At 40.2% G+C, this 17,251-nt stretch overlaps 1 protein-coding gene across 1 annotated transcript in view; it reads left to right on the top strand.

Annotated features, from left to right (window-relative positions):
• The window catches only part of KIF1B (kinesin family member 1B), an 88,740-nt gene that overhangs the window by 63,113 nt on the left and 8,376 nt on the right, over positions 1-17,251 (top strand). Inside the window, exons 27-42 of the mRNA XM_068415222.1 lie at positions 857-975; positions 2,799-2,884; positions 3,032-3,161; positions 3,507-3,666; positions 4,285-4,375; positions 4,955-5,073; positions 6,064-6,119; positions 7,875-7,983; positions 8,622-8,688; positions 9,544-9,628; positions 9,737-9,842; positions 14,151-14,265; positions 14,834-14,967; positions 15,500-15,561; positions 16,277-16,422; positions 16,790-17,029. Of these exons, the coding sequence (XP_068271323.1) occupies positions 857-975; positions 2,799-2,884; positions 3,032-3,161; positions 3,507-3,666; positions 4,285-4,375; positions 4,955-5,073; positions 6,064-6,119; positions 7,875-7,983; positions 8,622-8,688; positions 9,544-9,628; positions 9,737-9,842; positions 14,151-14,265; positions 14,834-14,967; positions 15,500-15,561; positions 16,277-16,422; positions 16,790-17,029 (1,825 nt within the window). The remainder of the gene's footprint in view (positions 1-856; positions 976-2,798; positions 2,885-3,031; positions 3,162-3,506; positions 3,667-4,284; positions 4,376-4,954; positions 5,074-6,063; positions 6,120-7,874; positions 7,984-8,621; positions 8,689-9,543; positions 9,629-9,736; positions 9,843-14,150; positions 14,266-14,833; positions 14,968-15,499; positions 15,562-16,276; positions 16,423-16,789; positions 17,030-17,251) is intronic.

The following is a 17,251-nucleotide window of genomic DNA, read 5'->3' as shown; positions in this document are numbered from 1 at the left end:
CAATAAAACTTGTTAACTTATTGTTCCAAAATAGACCCTGCTTGTGTATAACTTCAAAAGTTAGTGTACGGCAGGATCATCTGGGCCTAAATGTTCCTTTTCTTACTGTAAACTCTAATTTCTAAATGATTGCTCTAGAGTACTGTTGTGGTGTTTTATTGTTTGGTTTGTTTTATTTTTTTAAGAAATAAATATAATACTCCTAAAGATATTTAGCTGTGAAGACTATCAGTCTTCCATTACCCGTACACTCAGTGAATCTTCCAAGAAACCTAAAAGATGACTTATGGTTTATGGGGGATTTCTGATTACTCTGTATATAGTGTTATCAAATGTATGTAGAAGAGAGAAAACATTCAGTCAGTCTGTTTTGAAGAGTGTTTTTGTATGTTCAGCAAAATATTTGAGGCTGTGTGAACACAGTAGGTTGATTCTGTTTTAATTTATCACTTCAGACTACACTTATGGGGGAAAACTCAATTCTTTATAATCAGTAGTTACTTAGTAGACTTCTACCATCTTGCTAACAGCTCCATTTACAACTGTAGTGCATCTAAAATTACCTTTTTATAAAGCCATCATCTTAAATTGTCTCCTTCATGTGTTTTGTAACTCACTAATCCAAGCCCTGTGTCTCCAGTGTACTGGTTTAGAGCATTTTGCAGCTTCACTTAGCTGTGACGCTGCTGAAGAGCCCTGTGTGGACAGGATGGATTCATGACCACAGTGCAGGTCTAGTAGATGGAGTAAAGTAGACTGAAGATTTGACTGTCCCATTAGCCAACCAAATATTGCAATCTGGTTTTGCAGCTGATTGCCTAATGCTGTTTGTGTTTTCTTTCCTTCCTGTTACCAGAGCATTTGTATACCTGAGCAATCTGCTGTACCCGGTGCCTCTTATACACAGAGTGGCTGTTGTTAGTGAGAAAGGAGAAGTACGAGGATTTCTGCGAGTAGCAGTGCAAGCTATAGCAGGTGAGATATTCTGAGAGCTTTACATTGCAACTCTTTGGTACATTATGAATAGCTGCAGCTTTTAAAAACAGGCAAACAAATCAAACTATTCGCTCTTATACTCAAACCTGAATAATCTTAGTGTTGCAAAGAACACTTGTTCTTTATTATTAACTGGCTGCTAGAATTTTTTCATTGCTATGAACCATATGGACCAAGCATGAGTAAAGCTTGGAATAATGCTACTGCTGAGAAGCTTTTAAAATGGTGCTGTTGACCACTGAAGTTCATACCTGGCAACAAAGGCAATACTGCTTTTTAAGACAGTGAAAGGGCTAACTAGTGTCAGTAAGTCTGAAAACTAAAAATAAAGCAAAGGTTTTCTTTCTGGCATGCAGTATAAACGGTGCACAAGGGTATATGCAAATTTGATAGTTGTGATGACTTCAGAAAAGTTAAATGTACCACGTGTTTGCCCTTTTCAAACTATCCTTCTAAATAACGCACAGAAATGTGGTCTTCCATTCTCTGACTGAATAACATGTGGAGAAGTTCCTGAACTGACAGTTTTCAGCATAGTATAAACAGAAATCAGCAGCAGATTTCCATTTCTTTGTCTCACTAAAATGTTTTGAGACTTAGAAGCTGCTTTAAAATACTGTTTAATCACAAAAAAAATATCAACTTTTCAGAACAGAAGGGTAGATCTATGGGGATGGTAACTGCCTCATCCAGTTTTGAACTGCCACTGTACGTGTGCCAGAGCTTAACTGCAGCCTGCTAGTCAGCTGCTGGTGTTTTATACTTTCCCCATGTGGGATGAGCTAGTTGAGTTTTGCTGTTGGTCGTTAGCTGTGTCTTATCCATGCTGGTGAGAGTGCACACACTTCCCATAATTTGTCCTTTCCAGCAGTGGCTACCTGCCAACATTTCTTTATTGTTTAGGTAGGGTAACCCTGGAAGTTTCAGTCTCCATGGGAACATATAATGAAATCTCAGACTCTGAAGATGTGTAAGAATCACTCTGGCAGGGACTGAAACAGCAAGTGAAATAAAATCTATTTTAATGTGTACCAAAATGTCATTTCTAGCTTAGTTTGGTCTCCTTAGCATTGACCAAATATTTCCAAATAAATATTCTGTTTATCTGTCCAAATAAGTAGAATACACCATAGCTAATAGAGATTAAACTGGGGACATCTCTTGAAAAAGGGCCATGGCATTATTTGGTCCCTAAGCGAAGTTTCGAACACATTCTGAATCTTGGGATTTCTCCTGCAAACATGCATTTACTGCGGGAAAAATATCTGGCATTTAACCAGGCCTCCCTGTTGTTACTCTCCACAAAGAGGAGGAGGTTAAATGGACAGACTGTATGGACAGAACCGCTTTTCAAACTTACAGCATGTACTTGTGAAGCTTTGCTAGTGTGACTGCTTTAGTTTGTGGCTATAGAATTTTAGGTGGTAGTTTAAATCATTCAAGTATACATTCCCATGTGGGTCGTTGTATTATATGTTAATCTGCCTCAGGTATAATCAGAAGCAAATAAATAATCAAAATGAGTACTAATCTTTTGCATTCAAAATTCTCTAAAGTTAAACATATCCATGATGAAACTTCATAGCTTTTCTTGTTCTTTTCCCACACTTGCGTTCATGATGGATAGATTTCTGCCTTGATGTTTTCCAGCTCTTCCTCTGATCTGTTATTGGATGACTTGAACCAGGCCTCTTCTGCTTTACAGACTGGTTTCCCTTGTAATCAGAATTTCCACTTAGATAACTGATGGTTTTTCCCCTCTCTTCCCCATCATTTTTTTCTTTTTTTTTTCTGTTTTTTAGCTGATGAAGAAGCCCCAGATTATGGATCTGGTATTCGACAGTCTGGCACAGCTAAAATTTCATTTGACAATGAATATTTTGATAAGGTAAGAAGTCTTAAAATTGAGTTAGGGTTCTTTGAGTGCAGTAGTTTGTGCTTTGAAATAAAGAATAAGTATCGCAGGGGGAAGAAGGAGATGGCAAAACCGGAAGCTGCGGGAGTCTGATACATGCAACTTCATTTAATTTTTCAGAGTGATTTTTCTTCAGTTGCAATGACTCGGTCTGGGCTGTCTTTGGAAGAATTAAGAATTGTGGAAGGGCAAGGACAGACTTCAGAGGTTACCACTCCTCCAGAGGAGATCAACAGAATGAATGAGCTAGGTAAGCAAGAAATATGTAGTAGTTTTGGAGAACTTAAGGGAAATCTGGGACACTTTCAGTTAATGATAGAAAGGCATTCTGAGTGTCCTTCAAGAATATGATAGGTAGGGAGAGGTGTAACTGCTGAGTTGTATATGATAGGTGCTGGAGTTACTCATTTGAAGAACTGTGCAGAAAAACTGCTCCCAGGTATTTGGATCTTTTGATTATCAGCAAATAATTTGGGCTCAAAAGAAAAACAAAGAAGTGTGATGGGACTAAACTGTTGCCTGAAGGAATATTTTAAGAAAAGAAAGGAGAAAAAGAAAAAAGGGATTTTATGTGGGATGTTTGTGTCTCCCTAAGACTTGAAGTCAGCCACTTTGGATGGAAAGATGACTATGGAAGGATTCACTGAGGAAATTGGTGATCACCTGAAGCTGGGTGGTGTGTTTACCTTCCGTGTGACGGTGCTACAGGCCAGCGGCATCCTTCCTGAATACGCAGATATCTTCTGCCAGTTCAAGTAAGAATTTGTCCTTATTTACAGTAGGCAATGAATGTTTGATAGAGAGTGCAAATAATAGTGGGCAATGGAGGGTCTGATTGAGAGCTTTTCATGTCAGTGGCAGTGTGGTATAGCAGAGAAAAACACCTTGTCAGTGACTAGAATTCCTGTTATGAGCAGTACCTGCTTTGTGTTGGCATGGTGTTAAGGAATAAAGTTTTGCAGAAAGGAATTAAGAATCAGAGTGGACTCTTAAGTTACTAGTTATAGATATCTTAAGTTTTTGCTTGATAATGGCTTTTAATGTGAAAAATTTGATATTAGATTGTACGTATGCTCAATTGGAATGAAACCTTTATGACACTTGAGTAAATCAGTAGCTCTCAAGTGAAAGTGTTCTTTGGCTTAGTTTCATAAGACAGAGAATGAAAAATGGGAGTAATAAAGACACAAAACAAGTACAGGAATTGTCCCAAAGACTAGAATACTCCTAGCTTTAGGCCATCACTCAACTCGCTGTAAATTTGTAGCAGAATGAATTTATGAGTTTCCTTTCAGTGTTGGGTACACAGCACCGCAATATTCACTAACCTGTTCTGTGGTGTTTTATTTTTGGTTTTTTTTTTTTTTTTAAAGCTTTTTACATCGGCATGATGAAGCTTTCTCAACAGAACCTCTCAAAAACAATGGTCGAGGGACTCCCCTTGGGTTTTACCATGTTCAGAATGTGAGTAAAACTTTACATGAATAGTAAGTGCCTGTTTTAGCACTGGGAGGTGTGTGTATTCTTGTTGAACTCATGAGAGGTGTATGGGAAAGGAGGAATTATTAAGAATAGACAGTAGGAGGAGTTATCAGGTGAATGATGTAATCCCCAATAGAGAACAAAATACAGAGTGATTCTGTGTGGCAGATTTAACTCTTCTGTTTCACCTCTACTTCCTGCCTTTGAATTCTCTGTTTCCTTTCCAGGATGCTCAATGAAAGCAGTCTAGAATTCAGGAAATAAAATATATGTGAATAGCAGTGCTCATGATCTCAGATGAACTGACTGTATCTATTTTTATGAACTGTATAATCCTTTGGTTACATGTAGCCTCCTCTTCTCCTACTTAAAATGCCTGATATTGAGGCTTTCACTTTCTCCTTTATCGAAGAGTAGAATTAATGCCTAAACAACAAAGGAGTGCAATTGCTTTTACTGTGAGTGGCACTAAACCACATGAAAAATACAGACTCCTAAAATTCACACATATAAGATTTCCTTTTTGTATGTCTTATTTTGTTTCCTTACTTGGCCTAATAGATTGCTGTGGAAGTGACAGAATCATTTGTGGAGTACATCAAAACAAAGCCTATTGTGTTTGAAGTCTTTGGGCATTATCAGCAGCATCCTCTCCATCTGCAAGGACAGGATCTCAACAGGTATTGTTCACTGCTCTGGCATTAAAGGCTGCTTGTGATCGTGCTCAGGTCAGCTCTGCAGTTTGGGCAGTACTTTTTCATACTCCTGAAATTATATAGCCACACCCTCACTAGTAGGATTCCTGGCTGATCTAAGAGTGCTGGTAAAGGCCTGTTTACCCAGTGTAGTATATTTTGTTAGTGAGTGATGGAATTATTCTGCCATCTCAAACGTGAAAATCTGTTTTGCCAGTACAGCTGCATCCAACCTACGAACACTGTGGTGGTAGAACATGGTACTCAGAAATTCAGTTGTGGTCTCAGTGAGTTCTGGGTAAACCTTAACAGTGCTCCAAGATGCAGTGTTTCCTCAGGGCAAGTGGCCTGATGCATAAAGGCAGGATGACAAAAGAAAAGAGACAAGATTAGAGGGAGAACAAAACGCTCTCAACCTTTTGACATACGAGTGCCAAAGCTGCTGAGCACTTGAATTTTTGGAACCAGGGAAAGGATGCATAGTCCTGTCATCTTCATAGCTTAAGGCAAGAGGCTGTTGTCTGCATTGCTCGGCCTGGTTAGCCCTCCTACTGAAGGCAGCAGCTGCAAAGAGGAAGCACGTGCTGGTTTTAAGAGGAAACGCCAGCTGAGGCTTGTTCCTTTTCCTTAAGTTATTTTGGGAAGTGCCTGTTATCTACTTAAATTTTCAGTGTGGAATGGGGTTAGAGCAGTTGGAAAGTGTAATTAATCCTAGTTGTCAGTAAGAAAAAAAATATTTAAGTTAGAACAGAAAAAGGATGTAGGTTAGTCTGAGAAGTGTGCTGAGTCCACTTGTTTTCCTTACAGGCGATATTAACGTGTCTTCATGGGATTGTGAGGATATTTTTAGAGACAAAAATGGGTGGAAGGACTGTACTGGGGGTGTGTGTATACATACATGCATGTGTATGTATTTGTATATATTTTTTATGTTTAGCTGCCTCTATATTGATAACTCTTTTCATTTCTCTACAGCCCTCCACAGCCTTCCCGAAGATTCTTTCCTCCCCCTATGCCACTCTCAAAGCCAGGTGAGAACAGGTCTCTAATTCTATACATCACATGTCTGCTACTGAAAATGAAGGTTGTAGTGTATTCCTAAGCTATTCAGGCCACTAAGAAATGTCATGGAGTGGATGTTGCAAAGGGCATTAGATCTGTCTTTGCTGGCTGTCTTCCTTTTTATGTGTTCTTTTCAACCTCCTCTTGCAGACAGTGCTCCTTGGTTCTTTAAATGGTAGAATTTCCATTCCTGGGGTGTTGACCATATTCCATGAGATCTGGCTATGGCTCTTTATGTGCTCACTGAGGACTTGACTGGAAATTTGCCTATTCATTAACTGCTTCATCTTTTTGCTCTCTAACATTCTTGTTTAGTCAGTCAGTCTTGTTGAAATGACCCGTGGTTTTCTTTGCTTAACTGTAATAATGCATGCTGAACTCTTTTGTGGCTTTTTCCATTTCACATTTTATTTCCTTCTTCTCCAGCTTTCTCTCACCTGCATATTTCTACCATCCTTTTTCTTTGTGTGTTCCATTCCCTTTGCAGACCATGAAAGAAAAATTGAGTTGATTAGGTATCTTATGTCTGGCTATGTAAACGTGCATGTGCTGAACACGTTCTCCGAGCATGCCAACGTGCTTGCATCCTCTGCTGTGGCTGCTTTCCAGGATGGAGCTGACCAGCTGCCACCTTTTCTCTTTCTGCCTGTTCCCAGTTGTCAGACTGAGCGGGCTCCTAAACGAGATGGTTAGTAGCCAAACTTGATCTATGGTAGATGTAGAAGTAGTTCCAGAACGTGCTTCAAAATTCCTTTTCTCTTACCTTTATCATGTAGTATTCTTGGGACTGCCATGGTTGCGGTCATGGAAGGATGATACTGTGCTTAAGTTTAGGGCTGTTCTAGAGAGAACCATGTAGAGAGGCTATAAACTCCAGTGTGCTAAGTATCTTATTCCCTGAAACTTCTTGAACCTCTAATTTTTTTGTGTTCTGTACATAGTTTTGAGAGATTGGGATGAGAGATGCTGCATATGAAAAAATAGCTAGCTGTAGAGGAAATGTTCTGCTGTGTTCTATATAGGTTTCTTTTTTGCTCATCATCTTTTTTTTTTGCCACTAACAGTGCTGTTCCTCACTACATTTGTATTCTGTTTTATTAAAAAAAAAAAAAAGACACTGGTTATTAATTGTGCCAGTGCAAGTCCATGAGAACTTCTGGAACTGGCTTTCATGTTTAGTTAAATGTGTCTTTCCGTTGTTTTTCTCTTCTGGTGCTTTTGAGTTTCTCTGCTTAGCAGTAAACTTGAGTGACTGGCGTGTTTGATGTTCCTCTTGCTATCAACAGCATTGAGTCCAGCTGGAATGAGTTCATGTGTGGCTGCATATGATGGGTATAAGAAAGTGACTACCCTGAGTAATGAATGGGAAGAGTAAATGATGGCACTGAAGCTTGCTACCCAGCGTGAGGAGGTTGTAGTGCTGTAAATAACCAATTCTGTCCCTCTGAGGTAGCTGCTATTTTACCCAGAAAAGAAACAGAATTCACATTTTGTTTTTCCAAAGAGACTACACAGGCACACCTATAAGGACCTGTAAAACAACACTTTGAGAAATAATGATTGCTGTAAGCAACATCATTTTCATGGAAAAAGATGTGGTCTGCATATGTACACAGAATACACAGGATCACTGAAAGACATGGTTGTGAGCCCTACGGTAAGCTTTACTTGTTCAGTCTTTGTAAACCATTCTTTTTTTTTCTTCCTTTTTTTTTTTCTTTAAGTGCCAGCTACAAAGCTAAATACTATGAGCAAACCCAGCTTGGGCCAGAGTGTGAGCAAATATGACCTTCTTGTGTGGTTTGAGATCAGCGAATTGGAACCAACAGGGGAGTAAGTCCTGTATTAATCTTTTATGTTTTAAGAACAGGATTTTATAGGCGTTTGATCTTTTACTCTTTGTTCTGTTCAGAGAAGGTTGGGCAGTGGCCTGGCTTATGTCAGCCTGGTGTCTGGCTGGTTTGTAGTGATTGGGCGTAAATTCTGCGGACATTCGTTGTCCCCATTGGAAAGGGCTGAAGAGACAGAATGACATTCTTTCACACTTGAAGTCATCTTTCCACTTTGAAAGCCCATGCACACCAGCTGAGCAGGTGCTGGGAAAACTTACCCTGTGTAGGCCATGAGTTTATATTCTTTGGGTCACTAGAGACTTGATGCTCCAGAAGTCGTCTAGCAGGCCCTATTTTATGTTCACCTCTGCTACACAGAAGTTTTTCCTTTGGCAGGTCTTTAGGGATTACATTGAGAAGTGAGTTCCACAGACTTTTCCAAAAGTACTGGAAGTACAGTATGTGATACTTCTATATTTCACTGGTACTGTGGTCCAGTAGAGTCCAGTCTGAGAGTCAGCAGAAACACTCATTTCTTCAGATATTATATGGAGAGGGAACTGTTGGCAGCAGAATACAGAGCAAAGTTGCTGTGCTAGTGTTATCTTTCCTGCCTGTTGATTTCACTGTCTCACACAGGTATATTCCTGCTATTGTGGACCACACTGGAGGCCTGCCCTGTCAGGGGACGTTCCTGCTTCACCAGGTACTAATGAAGGCTGTAGAACAGCAAGTTTCATCTCAGTGCGGGGGTCAGAATGCTAATGACTGGATTCCAATCATTTCCTTAAAAAAAAAAAGTTAATTCTGGATTTACTGGTGTCCTCATCAGTTACTTTCTGTTCAAACCAGAGTAGTTCTAGCCTCTGTAATTCCATTGCAAGATCCACAATACAGGCAAACATCTTTCAACTGCTTTTGAAACAGTTACACACACAAAACACCTTCTCTGTGGATAGCTGTCTTCCTGATTTGGAAGAGTGGAATCTGTTGAAACCAACACCTGGGGAATGTTTTTTTTTTCAGATGTGGCGTTTATTTCTAGTCTACAATTTTACCTTCTTCCGAGCTATTACAAAGTTTTATTATATTTTGACTTGTAACAGATACATGTGACAAAGGAGGATAATATCTGCATGAATAGTTGCTATTTTCTAGTAACTTCTGGTAGATATGCTTTAATGTAACATATAAGTATATAAGCACACATTACCCAAGTATTTGCTTGTTTTTGTGGTCAACTCTGATATATCCCAGGGACCAAACATACCTTCTTTGAGAGTGTAGCAACAATTTCAGGACTATTTTAGGTTAAAACCCTCTGCCTTTGTGGAGTGAGGAGGGAGAAGTGTAATTTCTGTTACATATGAGAATATAATGTTCCTCTTATGTTAATTTTAGGGCCCTGAAAAACATAGGTGTTTGTTCGCTGTTCTAGACTAATTTAAATGATCTTATTTGCTTCATTTTTGCAGTAGAAGTGCAAAATAGAGGATGTTGGGTGGGGGGGTGTGTGTATGTGTGAATACTTCACCAGTGTTTTGTTTTTGAACTCTACCAGGGAATCCAGCGCAGAATCACAGTCACCATTATCCATGAGAAGGGCAGTGAGTTGCACTGGAAAGATGTGCGAGAGCTGGTTGTTGGTGAGTATATTGTTTTGCATGTTGCTATGTAAGGAAGAAAAAGTACTACTGGTAATTTTGGTGTTTCAGGTTTAGTTTTAATTGATTTCCTCCTCCTACCCTTTTCAGGACGTATAAGAAATAAAGCAGAGGTCGATGAAGCTGCTGTGGATGCTATTCTGTCTTTGAATATTATCTCTGCAAAATACCTGAAGTCCTCTCACAGCTCCAATAGGTAAGTGAATAAATTGAGCACTCTAGCAGAAATCTAAAATTCCTTTGACCTCTGAGGTATTAGCAGAACGTTTGGAAAGCTGGGAATGTTGCTAACTGTTAAATGTAGAATTCCATGGGCACAGGGCATACAGATAGAGAATGAGCATTACCATAAATTCTTGCTGAAGCTGAAGTCTGTTGGTCTACACAGAGGATTTCTTGAGAATGCATTTTAATTTAATTTGTAAGCACCATAAAGGGAGGATGGAAGGGAACAGCTTAAGGGAGTCTCAGAACTTAACCCAGAACTTTTAAACTGCCATCAAGGTTTGTTGCTAGAATACAGCATGGAAGTACAAGGGCAATCTTGGGGGATATATTTATGGATGTGTACATACCTGTGTTATTCCTGGAACAAGCATGTGACAGTTTAACAATAGCCATTCTTTGTAAAGTAAACTTCATAATTTGTGGATTTATGCAGATGTATCAGAAATTGACTCCAGTTCTAGGAAGGGAATGTCTGTTCCATGTAACTGCAGCCGTTTGGACAACAGCAGGGCCCCTGTCTGAGAAGTTTCTGGGTGCATGTGTCTCCTCATTAGGGTGCATTGCTGTAAAGATCAGTCAGACTCCACATTGTTTTGCTTCAGTGGCTGCAACAAAGGGCAGTGAAGCAGAATGCTGCATTGCTGGCACAGCCTCTCCCTACTCTGACATCAGCCAAGTCACTTGACCACTCCGTGGCTCTGTTTAGCTGGTGCAAAGCAGGAACATCTCTGAAATTTTAATCTGAATGTTTCTGGAGGGGAGGGGGTTCTTTTGGAGCCCATCTCTGCTGCAGCTGCTGAATGCTGGAGGCAGTATCCTTCTAGGCGCTGAAATGGCTTCTTCCTTCTCCGTTAGAGGCTTGGACTTTGAAATACCACTGCGATATTGAAGGTGGATTCAGGACACTGCTCCTACCAGCTGGATGTCTTCCTCCTAGTGTCTGTAAATGCACACAGTGATAGGGCTTTTCAGCAGTTATTCGTTGCCTTCCACTGAGAAGTGGGTATTTTACTTTTAGTGCATTTGAATTAATGGATCAGTATAACTGGAACATAAGGGGACTATTGCTAGTTTCCAGTCTGATACTATTGGATTTGCAGTTGGAAAGCCCTGTACTTTCTGTTTTCTGGCCATTTCAAGAAATTCCTATATAGCTGTATAGTTTTCTATTAGGTGGGCCACTTGGATGAAGAATGAGTATGAGTGAAGTGAAGCTGTTGACCATCTCTTACCAAAATGCCAAGGTTTAAGTTGTGGGCTGAGTGCACGGCAGGGTGGTGGAGTGGGATTGAAGCCCTGGTAAGGGATGTGTCTTATGTTTGCTCATTGTCTGCAGGCTTGTTTTCTGGTTGGTGTTTTGTTTTTTTTTAAGTCCACTTGTTCAGTTCTCAGCTGTTGCTTTTCTGTTCTGCTTTTGGCTGCACTAACTGAAGCTCTTTCTATGTTTTTACAGGCTCTTTCTTGATAAGGATATGCCTAGGTATTTTCTGTTTGCTTCCTTTGTACATAAAGATTCTTGAAAATAGAATGCTTTATGTCCCATTTGTATTGCTGCCGCTTCCCTTTTAGCTTTTGCTGAATTCTGTTAGCACACCTCTTAGCTCTTCCAGAAGTAGTACACCTCCTCCTGCTTTGTGTCAGGGGTTTATTCAGGTACAATTCAGTGGGAGACTGCTGAAGGTAAACTTCTATTCACATGTAAGAGATGGCTTCCTTCGTTCGGCCTTTCTGATTCTCAAAATGTGCCATCAGAACACAGTTCCTATTTTGTAGTCCTTGTGATTTTCTTCCTTTGTTCTGTATCAAAGAACTAAATTTGGAATTTCTTACTGCCTCTGACTCTGTAATGTATCAAGTCAAGGACTGAATGATTAGGTTACTTGAAATTCCAGCTCAGAATTGCACTGAACAAAAAGCAGTGGCTGCCATGTGACTGGCATTCACCCTCTGTTCTTAGCTTTGATTTGCATCTGAAATTTAACCATGTGGTTCCTACTTCTTAGTTCACCAGTTGGCAGAGAAGCGAGACATGTAGTAGCTGCTCAGACTGGATTCCTTTTTCCCCTTCCAGGTTGGATCACAGCCAAGCATGCTGGCTGCACAGTCTGGGACAACTTGCGCTCTGCTTTCTGTGTTCTGCCTCTTTGAAAAAAAAGAAGACTTTCAGTCTTCAGTGCTCTCAATTCACCACCTTTCACTAATGCTAAAATCCCCTTAAAAATCAGTTCTAACTATACATCGGTGCCTTTAACCTGTTTCTCCTGGTTTCCGTGCTTTGCTCGTTCTGTGCTCCGTTTTCCTCCTTGTGCTGTTGGCTGTGCTGAAAGAAGTTTGCTCACTTCTGGGTTTTGTCTCCCTCTAAAACTATTCTTGCAAGTTCTGGTTTGAACAGGCAAGACTGTGCATATTTAACTTCCTGGCTAGACAAAATCCAGCAGAGTAACTTTATTGAAGCTATGTTTGACTTCAACTTGGTGTTCATCCAAAAATCATCATTTTGGTAAAGAGGGGCAGTTAGTTCTGCACTGATAAACATTTACACCTGTATTCTCTCTTCATGATGAGAAATCGTGTTTGGCAAATGGTGCAGAGCTGATTCAGGGGCTAGGTACACTGGCTTTCCCACCTGTGGAGAACCAGGTTTTACTACTTTTTCTTCCACCCAAATAAAAAAGTTTAAAAAATTGCTCTCATAACTAAGTCATGATGAAAGATTAAAATATAGGGACTCAACACAGATTTGTAAAGGGTTAAGAGGACAACCTGTGTTGTTTGCCTAATCTAACTCAAGTAAGGATTATTACAATGCTTTTAAAGTTATCAATTACTTAGCCTTTAGAATATGTTTCTCTGTAGCATTTTTAATAGAAGCAAGATATTTACAAGTATCTTAAGTATGCTACTTGAAATGCAAACAGCATTTAGCAATATTCTCAAATTATATGACTTGACTGCACACTTCATGGTGTCTCAATGCATTAGCTAGGAATTGTGTAATTGGTATCAGGAAAAGGGGATTCTCTGGAACTCTAGTTGAGATCTGAACTCTTTGTTTCTCATATGTCTGCTCTCAGGCTGTTTCATGTTTCTTTTGTTCAGTTTTTTGTTATTTATTCATTCCACCCCCACCCTGCTTTTTGTCATTTGTCTTTGGTTTCATTTTCTATTTTTCTGAGTTGACCTTGGGCATTAATACAGAAGCTCCTCAGAGATATAGCTTGTTTTTAAAAAATAATATACATGAAGCACTTTATTTCTTTTAGTACCACATCATTTGGACTCGAAATGGGATGGAAAACCTCAAGGCAAGGGGATTTGGGAGGGAAATTCTACAGAGATGATGAAGAATTCATACCTTCCTTTTCTGTTAGCAGTGTAGAAAACTGCAAAGCGTGCTCCATTCCTGAATAAGGGTATAGAATGTCTTTCCAAAGGAACCTACATGAAATCAGTCTCTCCCTGTGGGAAAGGGGAGAGCTCATTTCCCTGCGCCCCTGTTAGAGAGGAGAGAGTGTACTGGTGGCTCTAGACCTGATGATTTAGCTGTCCTGTGTCTGATGCCATCTCTCACTTTTTGCTTGAACAGATGAACTTTCCTGATTGGTGGGGGAGAACTGTGGGAGCCTTCAGCTCCTTTCTTTCCGTGTACCAAACTGAAGAAACTTCTTACAAAAGTTTGTGTTAGATCTGCAAGTTTTTAGTTGAAGCTAATAGGGACACAGAAAGAAATCTTTATCACTTGATTATAGGGCTTATCTCTACCTATCAATCATTCTGATTTGCTGTCAGAAGCTGCTGGTTTTAAATGACAAAGTATTAGGGGGATCTCTTCTGCTGCTTTATATTAGTCCTAAAATATGATGTAGAATAATTGTTGCATATAAAAAAGAATCTTCCCATGTACTTCGGAGGTCCAGCTGGGCTGAATTGCACCTGAAGCAATAGAGAGGAATTCTGTCTGTTCAGAAACACTGTTCTTTAGTGCTGACTTCCCTGTAGTGTTATGACAGCTTTTGTTCTCTTCTATATTCCCTCTTTTCTCTTTTAGATTAGTCTTTTTCGTAACAGGCAGTGGTCTTATGCCACACTATTTGAGGCAGAAGTAATCAATCTTGGGAAAGAAGAGAAGGTCTTTGCTTCAAGTATTTGTTATCTAAGCCACTGAGATCAGTAGCAGTCATAGTGGATGATGTCAATGAAGAGATGCTTTACACTGACCGATGAGAGGGATGCAGAGGAACTCTTACTATTGAGCTTTTACTTTACTTTTTTCCAGGACTTTCTATCGGTTTGAAGCAGTTTGGGATAGCTCCTTGCATAACTCCCTTCTCCTCAATCGAGTGACACCATATGGAGAGAAGATATATATGACCCTTTCTGCTTACCTGGAGGTTAGAGACCTGTGCCTTCCTTTTTGCTTTTGACTCAAATATAACTATTTGAGACAGCAGAGAGTGTGTACCTGAGATAAATACTTACTGGACTATGTGATTTTTGAATCCTGAAGCCAGTGGAAGTATTTATTCATTTTCTGAGAACAGGGTGGAAAAATTTATTCACAGTTAACATTTTGATGTCAAGGTATTACTGCCTTGCAACAAATGTGAAGTGAAACTGGTGACCTCCTTACCTTTCTGTGCCTCATTTTATCTGTCTTTATATCTGAAACTCCATTGAAATCAGCGAACGTTGCTATGTGAGTCCTACTAGTGTTACAAACACTGGCCTAGCTCTTGGCTTTGTGTGTAAGGTGCTGTTGTTTTGTGTAGTACAATTATTTCACCCACAAGCTGCATCAAGAGATTTGACAGTTCTCTTTCACAGAAACACATATGAAAACGCTTCACCGAAGACCCAAAGAAGAACAAATTTCAAAAAGCTGTCCCACTGAAAGAGGGAAGCAGTGTAACTTGGCATGGTTGTCTGCAGCCACTCATTCATTACTGTTTTTTCTCTTAGCTTGACCACTGCATCCAGCCTGCCGTTATAACAAAGGATGTTTGTATGGTCTTTTACTCACGAGATGCCAAGATCTCCCCACCACGGTCACTACGCAATCTCTTTGGTAGTGGCTACTCCAAATCTCCAGATTCGTAAGTTCAGTTACCAATTTTGGTATCGATGTTTGATGTCAGCATACGCTTTTTCTCTTAGAGAGCATGGGGAGAATGTAGCTTAGTTTTCTTTATTTCTTCCTTGAAAGTCTACCTAGTTATTGTTCTCCAGTCTGGTTTTGAACATTCTTTCTTGCTTGCATTTATTTCAGTGAAACTCTGATGGCTTCTCTCTTTACTGACCCCTTTTCCAGCCTCTTCTGACTGAACAGTGGGGAAGAGAGATCCATTTTTCAAGCTCACACATAGATGACCCTGATCCTGACCTGGAATTTACTGCAGCAGCTGCTCTCCGAGTCTAAGGGGGGATGGGAAGCATGGGAGAAATGCTGTTTTTAGACATCTTGCAGTCTGTCCTGGCTATTTTATGTCAAGATTAGAATTCAGATGTAGTTCTAACGAACAGCTAACTTAAACTTCTAATTTGGGGACCACATAACTAAAGCTAATACACTTTATTTCTGAAGATAATAGTGTTTTTTTTTTTCCCCCTCTGGTTTCTTGTGAACAGCAATCGAGTAACCGGAATCTATGAACTAAGTTTATGCAAAATGGCAGACACAGGAAGTCCAGGTAAGCAGCGACCAGATGTTCAAGTGATAAAGATGCTGTAAACTGAAATATTGCAGAAAATCTCATAGGCAGAACAGAGTGAACACATCTGTCCTGATGCGAAGCAGTTCTTGTGTTTCATAGGAGCAATGGAACATTGCCATTCCATAAAAAAAACTTATCCAGGCTTTTACTTTCAAGCTGGCTCTGTGTTTACCATTGATGAACCAAGAATTCACTGAAAACTTTACATTTTCTGCCATGGGTTCATAGGAAACTGGGCATGTGCCTGGGTCATGGACTTAGAGGGCATAATACATGGCTCATAGCTAACACAGTTGAGACTTGGTTTTGCAGCAATAGAGTTTTCTCTTGGTCTTTTGAAGATATTGCTGATATCTGGTGCAAGATTGATAACTTGGAAGGAATGTAGTTCACGTAGTATCAGTATATTTTTCCTCTAAGACCTTGCAATTGAAGTTCTTGTGTTGAATTAGACTGAACAGGAGTTTGTATTTTATTGTGGCTAATAGAAAATATCTGAATGAAGTAAGAAAGCTGGACTAAATCAAATCTCTTTGGGATGTGTGATTGCTGTTAATGAAATCACTGCCTTGTGTATTTCCAGCCAGACAGCAGAAGTGTTGGTTCTTCGCAGGTTGCTAATTAGTGTCTCTTGGTGGCATCCCTCTGGCTATGTTTTTAACATGCCTTATGTTGTTTTTTTACTGCTCAGGAATGCAGAGGAGGAGGAGGAAAGTCCTGGATACATCTGTGGCATATGTGCGAGGAGAGGAGAACCTGGCAGGTTGGAGGCCCAGGGGTGACAGCCTCATTCTAGAGCATCAGTGGGAACTGGAGAAACTGGAACTGCTGCATGAGGTGAGTAAAGAGACAGGGCAAATGAAAGAAAAAGCACAACTGTACCGTTGAATTTGCCTTTAGTCTATCCACTGTGAGACCTTCTAAGCTGAACAGGTTCCCAGATGGGAGATTGTTCTCAAAGTCAAGATTTAAATAAATTCTCTGACAGAGAAGACAAAGTGTGTGGCTGGCTGCTGAGTAGAATCTTCAGCTCAGAATCTCAGTGTATTCAACAAAGGCAGATTCAACTTCTAGTGCCATTGTAAACTCCCCTCCACAGGGGAAATGTTTACTGGTATGAATCTTAGAAGAATGCATGAGAATTCAGTGCCTGTACAATAGGCAACACCCTGGAGCAGGTGATACTGGTTTCTTTTCTTACTAGGTGGAAAAAACCCGACATTTCCTTCTGCTTCGTGAAAAGCTTGGTGACAGCATCCCCAAGTCCCTGAGTGACTCATTGTCTCCCAGTCTGAGCAGTGGAACCCTCAGTACCTCCACCAGCATCTCCTCACAGATTTCGACTACAACATTTGAGAGTGCTGTGACGCCCAGCGAGAGCAGTGGCTATGATTCAGCAGATATAGAGAGCCTGGTGGATCGGGAGAAGGAGCTGGCCACCAAGGTATAACATGAGAAAAGCATCATGGGTCTAAATTGAGGTGCCAAAGATGATTAAAGATTAACGATGAGCTTCTCAGCATGGTGAATATCCAGTATTGTGCGAGTTTCATTTTAGTATGCTCCATAGGGAAGCCACCCATCCTCACCAGCCAGTGCTGGTGACCAGGTTTGTGCTGTGGCTGTACCTCATTCCCCTTCATTCTGTAAATTCATTCTGTAAATG

The sequence above is a fragment of the Nyctibius grandis genome, chromosome 17 (assembly GCF_013368605.1).
Source record: "Nyctibius grandis isolate bNycGra1 chromosome 17, bNycGra1.pri, whole genome shotgun sequence".
Taxonomy (NCBI): Eukaryota; Metazoa; Chordata; class Aves; order Nyctibiiformes; family Nyctibiidae; genus Nyctibius; species Nyctibius grandis.
The sequence above is the reverse complement of the archived record's forward strand: the minus strand, read 5'-3'. Positions and strand labels throughout refer to the sequence as shown.